The sequence below is a fragment of the Camelus ferus genome, chromosome 1, assembly GCF_009834535.1.
Source record: "Camelus ferus isolate YT-003-E chromosome 1, BCGSAC_Cfer_1.0, whole genome shotgun sequence".
Lineage (NCBI taxonomy): Eukaryota > Metazoa > Chordata > Mammalia > Artiodactyla > Camelidae > Camelus > Camelus ferus.
This window is the reverse complement of record NC_045696.1, coordinates 2955329-2978871: the sequence shown is the minus strand read 5'-3', so window position 1 is coordinate 2978871 and position 23543 is coordinate 2955329. Positions and strand designations below refer to the sequence as shown.

Below are 23543 nucleotides of genomic sequence, written 5' to 3'. Positions count from 1 at the left end.
TGACCATCCCACAGTTCCAGGAGGCTCTGCGTGCGCTGCCCTGGGCCGTGTCGGTCATTGCCAGCGGTCCCCGCACCTGCCCGCATCGTCTCACGACAGCCTGGCCCGCCAAGCCCCCCACTACCCCGTCCCTTATGCTGACCGTCACCCTCCGCTGGGCTCACAGCCACCTTCCCTTTTCACTCCCCTCAGGTGCTGTGTGACCGTGGAAGAACTCCTCAACCCTCTGAGCCTTAATATCCACAAAATAGGACTAATGACCCCCACCTGTAGAGCTTGCTTTCAGCACCAAAGATCACGTGTTTTTCAACAAATAATGGCAAGAAAAGAGAAGGGGACCACCTCTCTCTCTCTCTCTCTCTCTCACACACACACACACACACACACACACACACGCTTGTTTTCAAGTCAGGATCCCAACAAGACCCACACGTTGCGTTCGCTGCCGTCTCCCTCGGTCTCTTTCTGTCCGTATGTCCATCCCCTTTACGTTCCTTGCCAGTTTATTTGTCGAAGAAGACAGATTACTTCTGATCGTCAGAACACGCCCTCAGGGTAGATGTGAGTCTGAGAAATGAGATTGTTGTCAGTTTCCTTCCTGCGTGACAATGGCACACTGGCTGTCTTAAACCATAAGAAGTAAGATGATGTCTAGAACGAACTTTAAAATAACCCCAGTGGAGGGAGGAGTCGGGCACAGACAGCAGGCTGGGTCTCGCGCTGACAGCCGGGAGGGAGGGAGGGAGGGGCTCCGTCACGCTGTGCCTGTGCTGTTGTCCGTGTTTCGGTGTCTCCATCACACAGACGCTCTTTTTCTTTCTCAGCAAATGTATGTAATGTGTCGGACTCATAGGAGTATGTGGCAATTTTGTTATTATTTTATATTCTTTTCAAACAAGGTGACCAGAAAAAAATACCTCTTAAATTGGAAAGAGAAATGAGGCCTAATACAGATTTTTATCTAAGCAAACAAAGAGGCAGTGATTGCCTGCCTGGTGGTTATCTGTGATCTGTCTGAGTGTGACATTGTTATGTGTTCCAAAAACAAGGGGCAAGACGGGATGAACCATATATTCACATTTATACATATCATTTATAATTAGAGGTGAGTTGCAGATGAATTACGTGGCTGGATGGCTGGATGGATGGATGGGTGGAGGGCGGGAGGGCTGGGTGGAGGGATGGATGGAGGGCTGGATGGATGGCTGGAGGGAGGGAGGGAGGGGGGGGTGGAGGGATGAGTTTGGCTGTTCTGACGGCTGGTGTGGTGGGTTCTAACCCACAGAGCTGGAGCACAGGAACCAGGTGCCAGACTGAAATACTCTGGTTTGCTTTGAGGGCAGACAAAGCCTTATAAAAGCTTACAGAGGCTAATGTAAAAGCAATAAAAAATGAATCATGGTCTGATAGACAAAGGGAAAGGAACTTGGATTGGTTTATTCTCTGCTGGGTGGGGGCAGTCTGAATCGATCCTCATTCCAAGTGTGCAGTCGGAAATACCAGTAGTCTGAGAACAAAGCAGAGACTGTTCACCGTTACGGGGAGCGACAGTGGTGGAGAGGCCAAGAGACCACCGCTGCTTCCCATCCAGATCACCACTGAAAGCCTGATTTCAACTTTCAGGCACTGCGCGCGTCTCTGGGCTTGGAGCGAAGTAGTTCGAGGTTGTATCCAGAGCCACGCTGACCTGGCCAGGCCAGGCTCGCTCTCTTGGCTCAGAGTCCTCATTTGTGATGGGGATGATGATAACACCAACCAGTGAGGTTCTTACAAGGACCCAGGGTCGCAGGGTATAAGGCGCTTGGCTCAGCTTCTGGCCCACGCGTGGGCTCAACCTCAGTTGGTGGAGGTGGTGGCGGCCGTGTTGACAGAGGTGATTGTGGCGGCGGTGGTGTTGGTGTTCATGGAGGTGGCTGCGGTGGAAGTGGATCACGGCGGTCATGGCGGAGGCGGCGGGTAGTGCAGCCTAAAACCAGAGATGCAGAGCTCAGCCTCAGCTTGTTCACCCAGGAGGCCGCTTGGGCACTGGTGTCCCCTGATCTGATGGACAGGTCCTGTGCTCGCGGCTGGAGCACAGAGAAGCTGCCCTAGGCCCTGCCCACGAGGACCTCGCCTTCCAAAGGCTTCCCTCCATGTCCGAGTGAGATCAAATGGATCATTTCACCTATCAAAGTGTTTGAAACCTTGCGTGGCGATCCTGTTAGCTGGTACGCATTTATACTGATGCGACCCCAGTTTTCACTGCACTTCGGATGTTACTGGACGTGGCTGGTAACCAATACAGGGAGGTCGGTTAGAGCGATCGGAGCTATGTGAGTTTGTGCTTTGCGACGGCCATCCCAAGTTATATGTCCCCGTGTCCGAACACGTGAACCACCCAGAGGTGATCACGTGTTGAAGTTCAGGCCGCGTGTCTTCAGTGCCTCTTGCTTGTGAACATGGCCTTTGAGGGGTCAAGGAGGAGCCTCCTTGTCTCCAGGGAGGACACCCGTGAGTTTCGAAGAGCCCCTCCTGTCATCTCAGCTGCCACTTAACCGAGCACCTCATGCACCCCAGGGCTCTGGATGTCAGGGTGAATCCTCCTAAAACCCTGAGCGGCCTCACTCTGCAGGTGAAGAGTCAGAGCCTCAGAAAGACTAAGAAACCTGCTCTGGGTCACGCTGGCAAGAGGGGAGGCTGAAAGTAAACCCAGCTCCCTGGCTCCTCCCCACCCACTCCTCTACCCTGCTCATGCTTTGAGCAGCGCACAACCCTGACACCAGCCAAGGGCGACCCTGGGGTTGTGAGACAGTGGGAACCCCTCAGGCTCCAGCCACCCCAGGGCCCACCCAGGCAGACAGAGCCGCTAAGAGCAGCCACTCCCGAGGTGAGCGTGCTGACCATCCTCATTCCAGGCCCCCCGTGCCCTGATGGCCAAAGAGTTAGTGTAGTAATTTGCACAATTTTAGCAACTGACCTGTTTTTTCCTCAAAAATTTTCACATACAACCCGAATATGTAACGCTTACACACAGTTAAGTGGCATGTCTTTGTACCCTGCTATTCTATACATTCAAATTTGTAGCGCCCACTAGAGAATTACTGGGAACAGACAGGGTCCTTGTGTGAGCACTGAGTTTGAAATTGGGGGTTCAGGGGGGCAGCCGCAGGCTCACGTCGGCCTCAGCATCAGTCAGCCTCGGTTTGTTGTACTGGTCTCCCGAACGCTGCCCGAGGAGGGCCCTGGCTTGCCCCGGCCCGTGGCCATGGGCGAGACACTCAGGGCTCAGGACAGCAGTCATGGGCAGCCGTCTGGGTGCCGACCAGGTGGACCTGTCCCCTGAGATGCCGTGTCCCTTCTCAAATGTGTTGATAGTTCGGTCATTACAGCTGAGTACTCGCTTTATCATTAGTGCCTAAAAGAGTGTACGCGTGAATCTACTTAAAGAGAGGGTATCTGAACCCAGGGCTGGCAGACCACCACCCCCACCTGACCAGGGCAGCGCTGGTCGACCAGAACTCCCTCCCCAAGTCTGGGGCGCAGCTCCCCTCCCCCTCCCCAGCTGGTCTCACCCCGCCTCCCGGTCTGGACCCCACAGGGCCCCTGCCAGGCTCTCTGCAGCCCCCTCGGGAGGACTCCACACCCTTCCTGGAGGGGTCAGGAAGATGCGTGGGTCCGAAGGGCATTCAGCTAAGGTCTGGAGCTGCAGACAGCCTTTAACAGCCGTCCCTCTAGCAGGAAGCCCCGGCACGTGGATGGCGGGCCCAAGACTCAGCAGGACTGCGGGTGGGAGCGGCCTCCCTGCCGCCCTCGGTCTGCACGGCCTCGGCCCCCTCGGGGCCACGGTGGAGCCCTCCAGCCCCGTCCTCGGTCAGCGGCTCGGCCTGTGTCCCTGCAGCGCACGGGCCCGTGGGGGCTGTGTCCGTGTCCATGCCTGGAGGCGCCGTCCCTCCACCCGCACATCTCTGCCCCCCCCCCCGCTCTGATGATCCCCCCCCCCCGCCTCCTGCTCATGCTCCCCTCCCCCAGCTCCCAGGCAGATGCTGTTTAAATTCTGATTTTTGTCCTCTGGTTAACTGGTGCTTCATTTTCTCATCACTTGGCTGAATGCTAAAGAGTATTCTTTCCAAATAAAAACAGTAAAGGCCCTCTTTTCCCCTCTCGTAGGGATTCGATGGAAAGGCAGCTCTGCCTGCCGTTCAAGGGCATGTTCCTAAGGTAGTTCTTGTGTCAGTTACTAACCTCAGCTTCCAGATCGAGACAGCGCCTTTCTGGGTTGCAAAGCCCTGCATATTCGTCGCAGGATATTTGAAAAGTACAGAGCAGTGTAGAAAAGAAAGGAACCCACAACCCCACCAGACGGGGGCCCCACGCTTGTGTTTCCCGACTTCCCCTCCCGGTGTTGTCTTCGGGGAGAGAGAGGGAATAGCTTTCTTGTACGTAATCTTTTATTTTGATCATTTCCACTCATTGCATCAGCAGCGTTCACAAACATGATTCCAGTGCCTATATAACGTCCCAGCATGGAGACCTATTAAGATGCAATCATTTCATTATTTTGAGATATTTAGCTTAATTCCACTTCTCTGCAGTAACTAAGAGAAGAGGGAACCCCACCCCCACCGCCTGGCCCAGCTCTTTGCTCGCAAAGTGGCTGGCCGTGCGGGGCCATGGTCTGGGCCTGAAGCCGGGAGGTGCCTGGAACTCTGCCTGGCACTTACTAACTGCTCTTATTACATTGTGTTTGCTGGTATTATTTTCTTAAGAGCAGTTCCAGGAAACGGGATTCTGGGTCAAAGGGCACAACTTTGGCCACACGGCTTCCCAGCAGGGCCCCATGGGCACACTTTCTCTCTCAAGCGTCTCCCCCATCCCCCAGCCAGAGTTGGTGACTTCACTTTATTCAGATACGCTCTTGGGGTCCCTGGGGATTAGCATGCAGTTGTGAACAGTACCACAGAGAGGTCAAGTCACCTTTCACCCTGTCTCCCCCACGTAATGTCCTGCAAAACCTCCGTGCAGGACAGCTGCCAGGCTGTTACCATGAGCCCCGTCCTCCACCTCATTCAGACTGTCCAGTTCTATTGTGCTCATTGGAGTGTGTCCGTTGAGCTCTGTACAGCTTAATCGCACATGCAGCATCTCGTGTCCACCGCCGTGGTCATGGGCACGGTGGAGAACAGTTCCACCCGCTCTGTCCCCACGCCCACCTCCTCCTCCACCCACCCCGTGCTCGCGCACCCCGGCCCCCTACGCTGTCTGTTCTCCATCTCTGAAATCGTGCCATTTCAGGAATGTCGTGTGAATGGAACCGCACAGGATGTAGCCTTTTGGGGACTGGCTTTTATTCACTCAGCATAAATCCCTCAGACCCATCTCGGCTGTTTCTTGGCTCAGTGACTCATCCATGGTGTGGACGGACCAGAGTTTGTTTAGCATTCACCTCCTGAAGGGCATCTGGGTTGCTTCCAGGTTTGGGCAATCCATCACTTTTTCATTCTTGCCAATTTGATTACTTGCTTTCAATTTCTAGGAGGCCAATAGGGTGATTTTGAGATGTCAGTGCCCTATTTTCGTTGGGTGGAGGTTCCTGTTGTCAGCTTGGCATTTATAATGAACCGTCATCGTCATCACGTCATAAGAGGAAGCAAAAGGATGAAGAAGTGTTAATGCTGAGGTTTTAAGATGCTCAGGGGGCTGAAATCAAGAACCACCATGAACAGAGCGAGGAGGGGGCCAGAATGGACATCACTGGAGTCCAGTTCTAGTCTCCAGAGGAAGGAAGACAGAGCCAGGTCCCCACATGGAGGAACAGAACCCGCCATGTCTCCGCGGGAAGGAAGCTGGATGGGGAAGAAAAGTGCTTCCCTACCCTTCCTCCTTTGGGACCTCAGCCTCCCGGTGTCTACAGCACCAGGCTGCCACCTTCAGCTGTCACCATTTAAAATCACTTTAGGGAAAGATCGCAGAAGAATTATAATGAGGACATTTTTACCCGAGTTTTGTCACCCCAAGTTGAGAGATGCTCTGTGAACGTCGTTGCTAAGGCAGTTGAATAAAAAATCTCACAGTCGGTGTGAGCAGAATCAGCAAGACAACGACCGTAGTTGCGTGTTTTACAACAGCCAAGCCAGCAGCACAGCTTACCTGACACGGATAGCTTTCAATGATGTGGAAAAGGAACACATGTTTTCTGTGATCTTGAAAGGGAAATCGTGCCATCCTGGTTGACCAGCTTCATGAGACATCTCCCTGGTGAAAAAGATCGTAGCCAGCCCCGCAGAGAAAAGTCCCCAGGACACACGGCTTTCTGAGCAGCCTCAGTCGTCCCCACCCTGCTGGTCTCTGGTCCCTCCCGACACCCACAGACTGAACTTGGCCTCTGTGATAGTGGTGGCTCTTGTCTTTCCCAGCCTGCAAATCCCAACCCAAACCTAAGTTGCCACTCTGTTACCTTACTTGTCCAGGACGGGGAGCACTTCCCAACATAGCGCCACAAAGATCTGCGTGAGAAAGCTGCCGTTTCCGTGGTCGCTGACTTCGTGCCAGGCCAAACTCGAATCCCACAAACCCAGCAAGAGTGCTCTCCACAGCTGCAAGGAAGTGCCTGGGACAGAAATAGGAAACCCAGCGCGGGTTCTTCTCTGCGTCCAGGCACCGAGCTGGGGAGGGGCGCTCATCCCGGCCCCGGCGCTTAGAGGCTGGGGCTCCGCTCTGACTACTACCGTCCCGCACAGGCTCCCAGTTACTCAGAGGAGGAAGTCATGTTTTCTGCAGCCACTACCAACCACATCTGGGCTGAATAGACGGGAAACGGCCAGAGTGAACGGGGCCGGGGTCATGAGGAGCTGTTTTCACAGGTGGAGCCCACATGAAAGGACACTATACCCAATCTTTCTCATGTCCAAGCATCCCCAGGGCGGCCCTCTCCCCGCAGCCAGGCTCGTTCTGTGCCTGGACCACGGAGGCCCGGCACTGGCGGCCACCCCCACGGCTCCTCGGTGCCCCGCCTAAAAGAGGGGGAGGCCAGAAGCCAAAGGACAGCAGGTGATGAGCATTAAGACCAGCATGTCTTGACACTTTCTTGTTAATAGTTTCCACCTGTGTGAATTCGCCCATGACTATCAAGGCGTGTGTGTCGGGGGCTTAATCCTCAAGTGTGTGCTACAGAACTCAGAACTGGTACCTGGCAGAGATGGAAACAGCGTCTCTGCACCGTCAGCCAGTGTTCCGACCCTGGCCAGCTGCCCCAGGCTCTGGGCATAGGGACAGAGCAAGACTTGACTCTGGGGCTGACACTGACCAGGGAGTTAGCCACAACCATCGTGGGTGGACATGGAAGCAGGCACTGGCTGGCCACGTACCATGGTCAGGGACGCACGGAGGACGGCTGGGAGTGGAGTCGGGACGCTGGGGACCAGGTGCACACCAGCCCTTCCCTCCTGAGGCCTGCGGTGGGGCCTGAGCTGCGGGAAGCCCCTGTGCACCCCAGTCCAGCAGCTTCCCTGCAACAGAGTTTGCTGCCAAATTGAAGAATTAGTCACCAGAGGTATATCACTGGATCAGTCCCTCCAAACTGAAAAATGGGACGCGTCGGGCTTAATTCTGCACTTTTCAGGTTCCCCAAAACACGGCACATGAGCTAGGTCGCAGCCTGAATTGGGAAACGGATTTAAGCGGCCCTGGCAGCGCCCCACGGGCCGATGGTGAGGATGCAGGGCACTCTCAGGAGGTGGGAGACCCTCCCAGAAAAGGTCAGAAGTGGGGGGCTGCCCCTGTCTGTGGGGAACACCTCGGGGCCTCCGCTGGTCCCGCTGAAGCCTGGAGCCCCGGCCCTGCCGCTGCTGGCGTGGCCTGTGCCCTACTTCCCTTCCAGGGCACGCCCCTCGGGGATCGGTTTCCACTCCAGAACATCTCAGCCGCCCCCTATTCACGCAGGTCTCCTCTCCCTGCACGATGTCCTCACGCTGAAACGCGCAGCTGTGTTTCCTGGCCTAAAGTCCCATTTGAAATCTCTCCCAAGGAGCATGGAAACCCTTTTATCCTGGCTGGGTTTGCGGGAAGACCTCAGATTGCCCTCCAGGAGACCTGGCTCGGCGGTGATCAGATCTCCATCCTCTAACCTCGTAACGGGAAACTCGATTACCTGGAGCTGCCTGGAGGCCATCCGTCCTCCTGCCTTTCCACACGCAGACAGCAGCGTGTGGCTGGACCACGGGACCTCAGGGGCCGATTTCTGCATCCTCCTCCCTCCATGAGCCTCTGAACTGGGCGTCCAGGGGAGAGAGGGAAGCAGTAGAATCTCATCCCTGACAGAGGCCTCTGGACTCAGGATGGACGAGAAGTCACTCCCGGGCCTCTAGAAGCTGCCGTCCTGTCTCTTTAGCCCCAAGGCCGCCTGGCCGTGGGGGGCGGCGCTCTGACCATCTGCTCCCCAGTCACCAGCCCTGCTTCACCGCGTGTGTTGGCGGAGCTGCGTTTGTTTTAGTTTGTTGGTGTTATTTTCCTTTTTCCTTTTTCTGTTTTCTTCTTGTTTTTTTCCTTTACTTTTAAGGTTTTTTTTGTTTGGAGGTGCTTTTGATACCAAGAAACAGAAACATGCTTGTGCCAACTCCAGACCAGAGGCTCTCCTGCCCGCTGCTCCCCTCCCTCCCACAGTCCCCCCCCCCCACTGCTGTCCCTTGTGGGTGGCCCAGGGCAGTCAGCCCAGGGCAGCCTCCCCGTGACCCTGCAGCTCACTCCAGTTGCCACCAGTTCTGAGTCGCTCAGTAAATTTCTCAGGAGGCAAGGTGAATGTGTACTGGCCGGACAGTCGTAGGTCGGGCAGCGGGGAGGGCCAGGGCCCTAGAGAGCGTGCGGAGCAGCCAGCTGGTGGAGGCTTCCTGTGCTGTGAGGGGTGTGGCTTGGCCACTGCAGTCCCCGGGTCTCACTCCTGAATCCCCACCTGTAAGGACAGGCCTAGAGGACGTCTTTCAGAAAGGTCCCCACCCAGCAGTCTGGCTGGGAGGGCACAGCCCTGACCAGAGCCCTGGGTCCCGCGTCCTGGGCTGCCCCACGGGGATGGGTCAAGGCCGGTCCCAACCGTGTGCTAAGCCAGAAGGTCCAGGCACCAGGTGTGCTCTGGCGATGCTCACCTCCCTCCCCGGCCTGGCCTGCCTGCCGCCGGCCTCCTGCAAAGCCCCAGGCCCGTCCTGCTGTGGGCTGTGGCCGCACAGCCTGGGAGCCCCAGCCCTGGCCTCCGTCCCTGCCTTTCTGGAGTCAGGTGTTCCCCGCCCACCAAGAAACAGGGCAAGGGAAGGAGCTGGGTTAGACCTGTCTTTCTTCAAGCTCTGTAAACCCTGCAGACTGTAAATTGGAAGTCCTACTAATATAAAACTGGACGCCACAGTGTGGCCAAAAGTCATTTTGGGTGTATTTGGCAACTTGAAAGCCCCCTGGAGACGTCCATCCCCAGTCAGGATTTTAGAGCCAGCAGGGACTGAGGTTCACAGGCGGCTGCGATGGTGTGAAACTGAACTTTGTGCTAAAGGGGTAGTGTCCTGAGTGCTCTATTCAGACACGTTTCCCTCACATGTTGCTCATCTCGGCCCTGAGGGGCAGGTGGAGCTGACGTGATGGACCCCCTTTACAGAAAAGCAAACCGAGGCCTCGGGTGGTGATGGGCTTGCCCACGGCAGCGGGCAGCAGGGGGAGACCAGGGACAAGGTGAGGCACAGGACCCCCACACTTGCCCCGACACCATCGCTGTTAGAGGCTGGTTTGAATACAGACATTACACACCGTGCAAAGCCCGGGAGTCGGAGCTGTTTCGGTGATGGGTAGACGCTGGACAGAGGGAGGCCTGGGATGCAAGGCTGTCTTCCTGACCACTCACTCCTGGCCCCTGGGAGCCCCGGACACTCCGTGTGCCTGTTTCGTCATGGAGAGCCCTCAGAACGGGCTGGGTGGGTGGCTGGTGCCCCGTGAGCATCCTTCATCCAGCAATGCGCGCAGCAGGAAGGTTCCAGACGCTCAAGTTCCCTCCGACATTCAGAGACCCCGCTGACTGTGAGGAAACATTAACATCCAGCAGAGAGCAGGCCTTGGTTCCCATCTGTTTCCTTTGTCTTGTTTTAACGCCACGGCGCTGCCAGTCGGCACACATGGAGGACGTCGGGGGGTCCGCTCTGCTTGCTGATGAGCCCCAGCCCGCTTCGCCTCCGGCTGGATGGCCATACAAAATCTGTGTTTCTCCTTTAATCTTGCTGTCTCCACGTCTCCCGTTTAAATATCATTTCACTGACGCTTCCCCCCACCCCCAGTCTTTGGTTCTGGATAAGGATTTGCAAAATGATTCAGCCTGTAAACAAAAAGCCTTGTGCCTTCCGGACCAGGCTGCCGTGGGGTCCTCCCGGGCCCACCAGGCACTTGTGCTGCAGGGGCTGCTTTCCCACTGCTGACGCCGGCGGAGACCTGGGCGGTCCCGGCGCTCCCCACCGAGGGCCCCGGTGTCGCCCCTCCAGCTCCTCACCGGGCTGGCCCTAACAAAGGCTCACGAACTAACTAGATAAATAAGACAAAGGTGTGACTCTCACAGACAGAAAATGGCCACACGTCAAAGATCTTTTTACCTAGCTTGTCAGCTGAACAAGGGCGCCAGTAAGATTTACAACCAGTTCAAAAGAGAAATCAAAGAACCTACATTTCTGTGCAGTAGAGGAATGTCGGCTCGGATTTACAGACGGACACAGCGTGGTTCTCCGCTGTGATGAAAGACACCCGTGTCGTCTTTTCTGCTTGTTCCCAGTTTCCTTGCAGCCCCCAGCCTGTCGTCAAAGCTAATCTCAAAGAAAGGCTGTCCTGGGTCAGGAGGGAGGCTGGCCCCGCTGGGTTTGGCCGGCTCGGTTACACCAGGCGGCAAGCGTGCTGGCCAGCCCGTGGGCCCTCCTGGGCTTGCTCGGCTGCAAGACTCCATAATTGGACTTTTTAAAGCATCTATTATTTGGTGTCCCGAGGCTAAGAAGTCATTACAAAAGGCTCTCCTCCAGGTTTCATCTCCAGTGCTTACAAATGTGGGCAAACTCATCTCTTGTCAAGGCCCCAGAATATTCCAACCCTCTGGCCTTTCTTCCCACCCGGACGGCTGGACACCTGGGGGCCAGGTTCCAGGGCAGTCCCCCGGCCTTGTCGTCACGCTCAGCATCTTCCATGTCTGGTGGTGACCTGCAGCCACCTGACCCTTTTCTGGAAGTCTCGGGGCAGATCAAGAGTGTTCACAGAGCTCTCCTGCCCTCCCCCTTGGCCCACCCCTGCCTTTTACTGGGGTCTGTGATAAACCCGCAGAGCCAACCCGCACCAAGTCGAAATGAACTTCACTAACGTTCAAGTGGGAAAGTCAGAAACGGCCTCACAGCGGTGGGTGCGTGGCCAGGACCCCACACCAGCCCCTTCTCGGGCACAGCCCAGAAAGCCCAGGGGGGAGCTGAGGTCTGTGCTGATGTGCTGGGGGTGCGCTGCCCTGAAAACGCAGGCGTGAGAGGAGAGGTCGGGTGAAGGAAGGCGCCTCTGGCTGGTGGGGGGGGGGGTGCTCTGCAGAGAAGCTGCCAGAGGACAGAGGGAGGGGGACCTCTGAGCAGGGTGCAGAGCTGAGGGCCCGGGAGGGGCACCCCTGGACTGGAGTGAACCTGGGGGGGGCTGGGGGGTCACATGCTCCAGGGACAAACCCCAGAGCCTCAAGTGCCCACGAGGAGGTGGGCCTTCTCCTGTGGGCGAGCAACGCCCAACCAGGTCTGAGTTCTGGAAACCGAGGCTGGGTGCTGGGGCGAGGCTGGGAGCCGGGCGGGGCCAGCTGCGGAGGCAGGCCGGGCTGCGGGGCGGCCGGTGCAGACCATCACGGAGGGTGCAGGGCTCCACGGGGAGAACGCGCGCAGGCCTGGGGGCGGGCTGGCGGCGTCCCGGCGTTGCCAGCCCAGCCGCACACAGGAGGCGGCGGTAGTCAGGGAGAGGCTGCATTTGCCGGGGAAATGTCTGCTGGCTCTGTTTCACCGTTTCCAGTTTAAAAAAAAAAAAAAAACGATGCAAACTGATCTTCACTGAGAACACGGTGCTCTGGGCACTGAGAAATAACCGCTCTCCTCGGGCTTGGCTCTTCCACACCCAGGGAGTCCTGCTGACTGAGCAGAGAGGGACCGTACGGCAGTTAGCCCAGGAAAGGGAAATGTCTGTTGTGACGGAAAGTGGGGCCTTGGCGTGGACCGTCCCCAGTGCTGCCCGGCCTTGGAGGCCAGTGCCCCTCACCATGCTTGAAACCTCTCCCAGGAAGGGCTTCCCGAGCCGAGACTCACAGTCGGGGCCCCTTGGACAAAGGATGCTGAGACAAACGCGTGTGCCTCCTGTCCGGCCAGGACTGGACACCCCGGCCGTGCGCACAGCTACCTGTGAGGTCAGTTCACCGTGCAGCCCGGAGGCCACACTGGATGCTTCTCATTGTGACTCCCTCTGATTCAGTCGGACAACCTCAGCCCCAAATCCTAAAAGGCAATCTTTTTAAGCTAATGACCTTAAAATATTTTTAACGCAATGGCCCCCAGAGGTTGTTGAGCCCCCCAGCGGTATGATATCATTCAGCCGAGGTGGTCAGCGGTGCGTCAGACGTCACCACGGTGGACGGGGGGCCCCAGTGTCCACACCTGCGGGTGCACTTACGTGGGCAACAGCTCTGTTTTTCACGACTCTTTTCAGTGAACAAAAGCATGAAGGTTTCTCAACCTGTGTAAATCAGCGAAGTGGGAAGGTGTGTAACATTTCAGTGCCCACAGCTCTTCTGTTTTGTCTTGTAAAAATTAACCTGCAGGTCAGTCGGGCCCAGGGAGAAAGCTCTAGAATCTGAGATCACCGTGGAAATGGCTGCCCCGCTCTGCCACTCCTCACGGCCTGCTGCTTCTGTTTTGTAGGTGGTCTTTAGCAAGTACTGCAACTCCAGCGACATCATGGACCTGTTCTGCATCGCCACTGGCCTGCCTCGGTGAGTGCCCGGCGGCGTCCCCGCCAGGGGGACAGACACCTTCACATCCACCTTGAGGGGAAGGTACCTGGGAGACGAGCTGCTGACTCTAGGGGACGAGCAGTGGGGAGGAGCCCAGTGCATTCAGCTCCCACCTTGCACGTGGGACCTTTGCAACTGGTGAATGAGACCCCGGAGGTTTTGGCCACAGCTGCCCCCTGCCCGCCAACAGCCTGTGCCACGTGGAGGGAACGGAATTAGGCAGAAACTAGTCTTAAGAGTATCTTTTTTCTTTCTTTCAATTATTCCTTTGGTTTGAGACAAAGCATAAAGGAGGGTGGTGATGTTTGGGCTCTGGTCCCTCAGCCCCAAACCATCCAGCAGGGGTCTTTTCTATCTCAGCGAGGCGTAGAGTCATCACAGATCAACGTTTAAGAAAAGACCAATGTCAGAAATTAGGTTGAAAAGACCAGGAATCTACCTTACAGAACCATAAGAATTCCAGAGGAGTTATCTTCCCAAATCAGCAGTTTGTTCAAGCAAATAGATTTTCTCTCCTAACTTCCCAGCTCTAGAGGGTGACCCGGAGAAGCTTCGGCCTGCAGTTAACTTTAAAGTTATGCTCCAGGTCAGGAGAACGAGAGGGAAGGACAGCAGGAGGCTTTCAGAGTCGGCTGAGAAGAAGGAGACTCAGGGATGAAATGACCAGTCTGAAATCACAGCAGGTGTCAGTTCATAGCCACAAGACACAGCCTACAGCTTGGGGCATCTTTTATTAAGCATTTATTTTAAGAAATAAATACGTATGACTCTGTAGACCAGCCTGGGATTCAGGTGTCACCCCCAGTGCACAGATTTTAAACCCACAACTGAAGACGCGAGAGCTAAGTCACGTGGGGACGACGACACCTCGTAGGAGAGGCCGCCAGGGACGAGGGCGGAGGCAGGTTCAGCCTCTCCATGGAAACTGCCCTGCGGGAGAGGGTATGCCTGTTTTGGTGGGGCTCCCACGGGGAATGGAGGAGGAAGGCAGACCCTGAATTCGTCATTGGCTGATAGAAATAGTCACTTCTACTTTACTACAGTTTTATTTAATCTCCCAAATCAACAAATTGGACTTTCTCCAGTTCCCATCTTAATGACCCACGTGCTGACAGAGTTAGGCACACAGCCACTTGCCTTTGCCTCCAAGTGGAGTGCTGGCGTCTTGGGGACACCTCCTCGCGGCCCTTTGGATGGGGCGGGCCTGGTGCCCAGCGCCTACCTGCGGGAGGCCCAGAGTCGAGTGTGCACCCAGGGGATGGCCACAGGGTGAAGACACCGGCTCTCCCTGTCTTCCAGGAACACAACCATCTCCCTCCTGACCACGGACGACGCCATGGTCTCCATTGACCCCACCATGCCCGCCAATTCAGAACGGTAAGCGGCCGGCGGGACAGCCCGCTCACGCTCGTGGTGTGTCTTTCGCCTCCCTGCCCACGTGGGAGGGTCTCTGTGGTGTTTCTTTAATTTGCGGCTGCAGGAAGATCTGAATTTAACCAAATATGGGAGGGTGGGGCTGGGGGGCTCTGTGAAGGTGGCTGTTGATTCCTTTGCAGAACTCATCCCTTTCCAAGAAAGTAGCAGCTACAAGACGGGCAGGGACCTCCCCAAGGGCTCCACGTTTGGTTCTTAGCAAGAGCCCTAGGAGGCATTTACAGATGGGGAAACTGAGGCACTGAGTGAGCTGTCCCACCACCCATCAGAAAGGGCTGCAGGAGATTCCCTGAGCAGACCCCCTGGGCGACCCACGGGGGCCAGTCCTGGAGCTGCCCTGCCCAGGACAGGGAGGGGGGGCTGGGGGCCCGAGGAGCAGAACCGGGGGAGGCCTGGCGGGCGAGAGGCTCGGGCAGTAAACTCTTCTGTGAATGTGTGTGAAACCAACCCAGCCATATGTAGCTGGAGGAAGGACAAGGACTCCAGTGGGTGCCTGGCCCCTCTGCTCGGCCGCCCGCGAGGTCCCCTGCGGTCCCCTTCATACTTACAGCTGGGCCGGCAGAACCCAGACGGGGTCCTCTGTAAGGCCGGGGGCAGGGCATGGCTGGGGGTGGGGTGCCCCTCCCGCTTCTCCCTGAACCCCGCTCTGGGGACACGAGTCAGTCCGGCCATCGGGCTGTGCTGCCCAGCTGCACCAGGCCAGCTGCCCCCGCAGAGCAGGCGTGCACCAGGCAGGCCCCTACACGTCCCAGCCACTGAGGGGCCCTGGCTGCCTAAGGGCAGCAGGGAAACATTTGGGCTCTCTGTGATGCGGTGGCCTGGGACCTCTGCTGTAGTCGCCCAGAAGGGTCCCCCACCCAGGTGTGTGTGCCCCTGAGCACCTGGGATGGGCACCTGCTCTCCTTCCGCTGCCCCTGGAAGCTGCTGTCAGCCATCCTCGCCAGGCTGGGTGTGGGATTCCCCGCCCGGGCAAGGGCACAAGACCGCAGGAGGACTGCCAGGCTTCAGCGGGTAAAGCCAGGCAAGCCACAAACCCTAGGACGTTGCAGCAGCCTCCGCTGTCCTTGGAGCTCGGCGGTGGGCGGGAGCAGTGTCCTTCCCCGCTGCACCCGCGGGCCTCGGCCAGGCCTCCTCCCCTCCCACTGCGCCTGTCAGTCTCCTGAATTTTTAATTTCGTCATCAGGAGCTTCTGCCCTGAAGCTCTGGCTCTGATGATGCTCAGATTATGGGTTCTGGGCCCCGGAAGGAGCCATGCTGATTGAATCCACAGACACTCCAGTGAGAGTGTTATAAATTACGGCACAAGCTCCGACCTGACCCGGATCTTTATTCATAAGGAAGTCACAGGCGACCTGTCACCCTCGGCATACAAAAGATGAAATGCTGTCGACAGAGGGGAAGCCCCCCGTTGTACAAGCCGGCCTCTGATGGTGCAAAACCGCACTTTTCCTGAGTTAATTTCAACAGTTTGTAGTTTGTTCCCGTTTTGTCCCTTCTTCATGTCTGGCTTGGCACTTTAGTCCGTGCCAGCTTCTAGCAGGGGGCCGTCTTGTCCCCGGGGAGACACTTGGCGAAGTCTTCTGCAACAGGGGGCAGTGTCTGCGGGTATCCAGTGGGCAGAGGCCAGGGCTGCCACAGGTCCCACGGTGCCCGGGACGGCCCTGCCCAAGACTCACCTGCCCAAAAGTGTCTGTGGTGCCGAGGCTGAGAACCGGTGTGTGTGGTCCGCCCCCTTTGTCTTCCCAGAGCCGTCAACCTCCTAACCCAGCAGGTCGTGTGCACCCCAGGGGCTGGCTGAAGCATGGCCCCCTCCCGCCCCCCCACCCCCGCACCCTTAGTCTGATAGGCTGCGCCTTGGGATGGGGGCCCGGAACTGGCATTTCTGCCGGGCGTCCCAGATCCCGTTCATCGGTGTTCCGACCCCTGGGCTTCCCCTCCTCTCCCTTTGTCTGCTCCCTGCATTTGCGACCATCGACCTTTTTCCATTTGGGGAGCTGCCCCCTCCACCGACTTCTCCCATCTGTGCCTGCTTTCCCCACCCTCGGCCCGTGAAAGGTGACGTTCTCCGAGCTTTCCCGCCAGCCCGCTCACCTCGCCCTCCCGTGTGCTACCTGAGCCCCAGCAAAGCCTCCCGTCTGCTCCGTCCACATTTCCAGCTGCCGTGGGTCCCCCACTTCTAAACACGCAGTATAAACCAGTCCAACCCAATCAGCGGCTGGCAGCCCTGCCCGCAGGCTGAAACCCCCGGGACCTTCCTTCAAACGGCGCCAGCGCCCAGACACCCGCTGGGACCGAATGCCTGCGGATTTGGGGGGATGTTTCTAAAGCTCACCAGGTGATTCTGACGTGCGGCCCGGGCGAGAGTCACCGATGTAAAGTGGGGAAAACCCAAGCAGCTCCTCCTGAGCCCAGGCTGGTGCCTCGTCAGTCCTTCAGCGACCGGAAGGTCACGCCGCCAGGCACGGGGTTCCCCTTCTCGAAAAGTGCCGGATCAGCTTTGTTTCTTCCCAGAAGATAATCAGGTCGTGTCCCTTCAGCCTCCTCCCCCCGAGGACCGGCAGCCCCTCTGTCCGCAGCCTCGTCAGCACCTGCCCCCGAGCCTCAGACGCAGAAGCCGCCCCACGAGAGGGACTGTTCTGCGGGGGCCGGTCCTCCGCCACACCGGCTTTCTGCCCAGTTCCCACTCACAGGAGGGGCTCCTCGCGGCCTCCTCTGCAGGTTCCAGGGGCTCTTGACTGCGACTGCCTGGATACTGATCAGAAGTCGGGATCCCATCTCTTATACCCAATTTTTTTGGTTCATTTCAAACCAAATATCATGACCTCCTGACTCTTCCTTCAAAATACTTCTTGCCTTTACAATCAGGGAACGTTCAGACCGGTATTTTAAAATAATCTGGGACATACTTACATAAGTCGGTGGGGCTATAATCTAACAAGGGGTCGGGTACCTTCCACTCCCTTTTGGAGCTGGGAAGGAAGGTGACTGAGTGCCCGTCAACCCTGATTCCTGCAGATCAACAGATACTCGTAGACACATCCCAGCTTTGCTCCGGCCGTGCTCAGAGGGACTGAGCGTCTGGTCCAGGTGCTCCCTCTGGTCAGGGGACCATTCTGGGTCCCACGGTGTCCTACTGACAAATGTGTTACATCTTGACGACTCCTTCTGTTTCTGCCACGACGGCTTCAAGACCCTCGTGGAGGGAGGGAAACAGACGCTGAAATAGCATGAGAAAAGCACGTGGCAGGGCCCGTGGGTGGGGGGCCAGGATGATACAGCACATACGTGACAAACACCAGCGCCCCTTTATTTCTGATTTTAGCTCAGGTGTGGTACAGGAAGCTCTCGCCGGGTGAGATGGCCGTGCGCTTGCAAGGACAGCGTGCTCGGCCACCCGCTCAGCTCAGGAGCAGTGCCCCCGGGTTCTGGCGTGGCTCCCACTAAATGTGTCTGAAAAAGAGGCCTTTGAGCCAGGCACTTACATTTGGAGAGAAGACAAATGCAGTCGAAGTCCCAGGCAGGCGGAGAGTGGTTTATCTCCGCTTTGTGGTCGAGGAAGAAATGAGGAAGATGCAACTTAATTTAGGCTGAGCCAGGAGTTTAGTCAATCGTGGAAGCAGTAATACGGTTCTGAGAACATCCTGTTGCTCAGAATCAAGAGGATTAAGGAGCGAAGAGCCAGGAATAATCTTGAAGGGCCAACTGTCATCAGCGCCTCTAACGGGAGCTGCCGGACACAGCTCTGTGTCTCCCCATCCTGTGCAGGCGACACTGTCCTCCGCCTCCCGCACCCTCTGCCCCGCCACCGCCATCTCCCCACAGCATCCGGCCTGCGGGGAGGAGGGGAGGAAAGTCCTTGTGGCCGCAGAGGAGGGGGGTGAGAAACGGGGGGTGAGGACGAGGAGGGGGCCCCGTGCTCCCCTCTCTCCACCCGCCGCCCCAACATCAGTGCTGCTTATGGTGGGAGGAGCCTGAGGGAGGAGAGAGGTGGTGGTGGCCGCCTCACCTTGGCTCTCCACACCCCCTGCCTCGGCGCCCCAGCACCCTGCTCCTCTCCTGGGCGGCACCAACAAGTGCCCAGAGTCTGGCCTCTGGACGCCCGTCTGGTTCGAAGCCAGCTCACCCATCGCTGGTGGGTTTCAGTGAGGCCCCACCCGCCCTGAGCTCTGGCTCCTCTCCTCGTACCTGCAGCTTAGCAGGGCTGACAACTGCCTGGAGGGTTCGGGGAGGATGGACTTGCCCTGCCAGGCACATCACTGTGAGTACCGAGGCAGCCGGTACCACCATGGGCTGAGCGCCTGCCCCACCCTAGTTGGGCAACAGCCCCCATGGTTCACCCGCTCTGCAGGTGGGGCCACACTTCAAACCACATGGATTCAAAGTAAGGTGTTCCGCCAGGAACCAAAGTCCCAAATAACCAATTTCCAGAGACCTTTGGAAGAGGACCTTAACCTAACTAAGCAGGTGCTCATGCAGGGATGGGCGGGCGTGGACCCCCTCCTCCACGCGCTCTGCCCAGCAGGACCCCTCGTGGGAGAGGCCAGGACTCTAGATGGCCACAGGGTTGTCTGCCTGTCATTCATAGTGCTACACTGTTTTTATTTTTATACTTTATCAGTGTTTTAAATTGTCAAAAATTTTCCACGTGGCCTGTAACCATTAAACCACTGGTATCACCCTCAGTGAATCAGTTACCAGTTCGGTGTTTGGTGTGAATCCTTCCAGACTCCCTGACTTTCTCCCCAGCTCTAAGCTCGTTCTGCGTCTGTGGCTCTGTGACTCGCTGAGTCTCCTGATAACATGTCACGGGTACCCTCCGCCTCAGTCCTTGCACACTTACCCGCAGCTTGTAACAACCGAATGACACTCACGGAACAGCTGGTATGTCATCCAGCCCAGGGGGAGAGGGGCCTGAGTACACCTTAGCCACTCTGAGAGCACTTACCGCGTCCTTCCGACACGTACTTGACCGTGGGCTTGGGTTCCAGGAGGGCAGAACGTTCTTGACTGGTTCACTGTTGTGCCACCAGAACCTGATCACGCGAGCCCTCTGGGGAAGGTGTACTCCGGCAGTGCTGGTGAGGACGATTGTCTGTGCCTTGTAGCACTCCTGTTACCAGCTGCTAAAATTTTGCTAGACTGCTGAGTGTAAAAACAACAACAACAACAAAAAAAAAACACTTTTTTTTTGATTGAAGTGCCGTCAGTTACAATGTGTCAGTCTCTGGTGCACAGCACAGTGTCCCAGTCATGCATGCACATACATAATTCGTGTAAGTGCCTCTTTCTTGAGGTGCCTCTTTTTACTTTTTTTTTTTTTAACTGTTATCAACTCTTAGCAGGGAGGGTGTAGCTCAGTGGTAGAGGGCGTGCTTAGCATGCAGGAGGTCCCCGGTTCAATCCCCTGTGCCTCCATTAAAATCAACAAAAAAATAAATAAAACTAATTGCCCCCCCCCAAAAAAAAACCTTATCAACTCTTGCCTATTCCTGTTCTTTGCTTATTTTCCACCGACTTCCTTGTCTCCCTCCAACCTTTGCTGGAGGTCCTTGGATGTCAGGGACAGTGGCCTTTTGTCTGTCCCCAGTATCTTCTCCCCACCCCTGTGGGTCTCACGACTGCAGGGGGTGACATGGCCAAGGTGCCCGTGCATTTTCGACTGAGTTACTGACACCTCGGCTCTTGTGCCCTTGGGTGATGCCGTTGCCAGGAGCTCAAACCAGGCACGAGGGGGGCACCTCCAGCATCCATCCATCAGATGTTGGGCCAGACAAGGGCAAGTCTGAGCCATCCCAGCCGCGCTCAACAAGTTTTTTTTATTAACCAAATATGAATATGATAGAGGAGGTCCACCGCTTAAATGATATATTTAAAGTATTTAGAGTTCTTCTGAATGAGGAATCTCAGAACAGCCAAAGAAACTAATTTTTAAAAGACCTAATTCGCTGAATTCTAATTCACCCCGAGCGCTTATGTCTCGTACCAGACGGGCACGAAGGTCTCTGACAGCATCTCACAGTGAAACTGCCTTCTCTCTTGCAGGACCCCCTACAAAGTGAGACCCGTGGCCATCAAGCAACTCTCTGGTAAGGCGATGCTAGCGTTTTTTAAATTAAAAGAGAAAAAGGGGGCTCCAGGCTGCCCCTGTGATTGACTATGCATGAGCTGAGCACTGGCTCGGAAGCCCATCCTGTTACAGAGCCTAAAGGCGCCGACTGCTGCAGGGGCAGCCGTCCTCAGCCCCCCGCAGTCCCAGGATGTCCAGCCCCACCCACGACCCGGTCCTGGCCACTTAGCAGACCTGGGAGATACCCTGCTCTTGTTTCCCGGGGCCCAGTGCCTTATCCTGTCCACTCAGACTGCGAGGTGGAACGGCCAGCCCTTATGCCCTGCACAGTTGGAGATGCTGTTTTGTTAAAATTCCATTTCCTTTTGCATCTTTAATCAGCCTTACTTAGGTATCATTTATGCATAATAAAATGTTCCCATTTCAGTGTATATTTTGGTGAGCTTTGAAAGTTTTACACATCCCTGTTAACTGTCACCAAAACAGAGACGGGACATTCTCATCACCTAAAAAAGTCCCCTGGTGTCTCTTCCCACATTACCGCTGCCCCCACCTTGACTCCTGGTCTCTGTCAACCACCAGCCTGCTCTCTGACACCGTAGGCTAGGTTTGTCTTATCAAGATTTCCATAGAAAAGAAATTGCATAACGTGTGCACTCTTTTCTGATTCGACCTAATGTTTCTGAGACCCACCTGTGTGCTGTGTATGTCAACGATCCATTCCTTTTTATTGGTGAGTAATGTCCCAAGACGCGGCCGGACCGCTGTTCGCTTGCCCATTCTCCTGCGGAAGGACGTCTGGCTTGCTTCCAGGCTGGGCTGTTTGTGAACGAGGCGGCAGTGAGCACCCAAGTACAAGCACTGATGGGGACACGATGTTTCTTCCTCTCGGTGTCGGCGGGGCTGGATGGTTTTGCTGGGCCACGTGGCTAAGGACCCGTTTCACTTTATAGAACACACCGCCCCACCGTTTTTTGCACCGTCTTGCGTCCGCATCCACAGTGTGCACGCGTTGCAACAGCCTCACATTCTCAGCCGCGCTTGTGGGGTCAGTCTTCTTGACGTTAACCGTTCTGCTGGGTGTGTAGTGTTGCTGCATTTGGTTTTAACTTCCATTTCCTTGGTGATTAGTGACACTGAGTATCTTTAAAGTATCTCCCGGCTGCTCATAAATCTCCTCTCACAAAGTGCTTGCTCACGTCTTTTCTGATTTGTCGGTGGCGTAGCAGCGGGTGCTGTTCCTTCTTATTCTTAAATTGCGAGTGTCCTTGGTGTCCCTGGGACGCGCACCTTTTGTTAGGGAGGTGTTATAAATATGTTCTCCTGGTCTGCGACTTACCTTTCATTTTCTTACCATGCCTTTTAGCCCGAATTAAATTGTGAGTAGGCCCAATTTATCCCTGTTTGTCCTTTTATGGTTTGTACTTTTCTGTGTCCTGAGAAATCTTCGTTTATCCCGTAGCTGTGAAGTTTTCTCCTCTGTTTTCTTCTGAGTTTTATAGTTTCGGCTTTTACATTTTGGTCAGCGATCCATTTCAAGTTAGTTTTTGTGTATGCCCTGGGGAAAAAGCTGAGGTTTATTTTTCTTTTTAAAATGTAGTATTAATTTAATTTTAATTTTTGTGAGTGATGGCTGCAGAGGAGAACTTGACACTGCCCATGCCGTGCTGGGTGTTGTGTGAGTGAGGCAGTGATGGCTCAGTGCCGCCCTTTGCAGTGTTTGAGTGACAGCACTTGTACAGGAGCCCTGGGTGCTTTAGGTACCGTTCATGCCTAAGTGCTCTTAATTCAGTTCTCTTGATGATAGATGTTAGAGTGAAATACGTGCTGTAACTTTTTGTAGTAGGCAAATAACTTTTTATCATAAAGAGCTTATCAAGCCCTTGCCTTAATAATAAACCTTTTTTTCTTTCTCTTTTTAAATTTTTTTTTTTTTTTTTTTTTGGTTTTGGTTTTGGTTTGGGGGGGCGATAATTAGATGTATTTATTTACCTATTTTAACGGAGGCGCTGGGGACTGAGCCCAGGACCTCGTGCGTGCTAAGCACGCACTCTGCCACTGAGCTCTCCCCGCCCCCCGCGAACAACTTTTCAACGTAAAAAGCTGCATCAAGCCCTTGCCTTGATAATAAACTTTGTAATTATTGCTTTTTGTTGTTGTTACTGACTAAATCCTGTGCTCTACTCAGACTTCACTCAGTTTCTCCCAGCGTCCCTTTTCTGTTCCAGGATCCAGTCCACACTCAGTCGCTAAACTCTCCCGGTCTTCTCTGGCCTGACGGGGTCTCAGACTTGCCTCGTTTGTCATGACCGAGGCAAATTCTGAGTCTGCAGAATGCGGCTCAGTGGGAGAGCGCCTACATGAGGTCCTGGGCTCAATCCCCAGCACCTCCACTTAGAAAATAAATAAACCTAATTACCTCCCCCCGTCGCTAAATAAATAAATAAATAAATAAATAAATAAATAAATAAATAATGAAATGAATAAATTCAAGGGAAAAAAAAGAGCTTGTAGGATGCCCCCCAGTCTGGGTCTGTCTGGTGCTTTTGTCATGATCCGCCTCAGAGTGTGGATTTTTGGAAGGAGAATACAGTGTTCGTGACACCCACACGAACCACAGACATCTTCACTGTCAAGTTACTCTTTTCCCCTTTCTTGCTCTGTCCTTGGGAAGCGAGTCCTTAAGTCCAGCCTGCCTTCCAGTAAGGGAGAAAGAATTGAGGTTCACTTTCTCTGTACAGGTACCCATTTGTTCCAGCACCATTTGTTGAAAAAACAGTCTTTTCCCCCATTGAATTATCACAGCACCTTTCTCCAAAAATCAGTTGACCACGTACATGTGAGTCTTTTTCTGGACCCTCTGTCATGTTCCATTAATACACACGCCTGTCCTTAAACCAGTGCCACACTGTCGTGGTTCCATAGTTCGTGGTTAAGTCTTGAAGTCAGGAAGTGCAAGTCCTTGGGTTTCATTCTTTTCCAAAACTGTCTTACTTACTCCAGGCTCCTTTTACTTTCAAATAAATTTTAGAATCAGTC

General features: G+C 55.3%; 1 protein-coding gene across 7 annotated transcripts in view; it reads left to right on the top strand.

Annotated features, from left to right (window-relative positions):
• The window catches only part of PDE9A (phosphodiesterase 9A), a 92327-nt gene that overhangs the window by 14524 nt on the left and 54260 nt on the right, over positions 1-23543 (top strand). For all 7 annotated transcript variants that reach the window (XM_032458121.1, XM_032457988.1, XM_032457993.1 and 4 more), the window contains 3 exons: positions 12912-12982; positions 14303-14380; positions 20480-20523. In XM_032458121.1, the coding sequence (XP_032314012.1) occupies positions 12912-12982; positions 14303-14380; positions 20480-20523 (193 nt within the window). The remainder of the gene's footprint in view (positions 1-12911; positions 12983-14302; positions 14381-20479; positions 20524-23543) is intronic.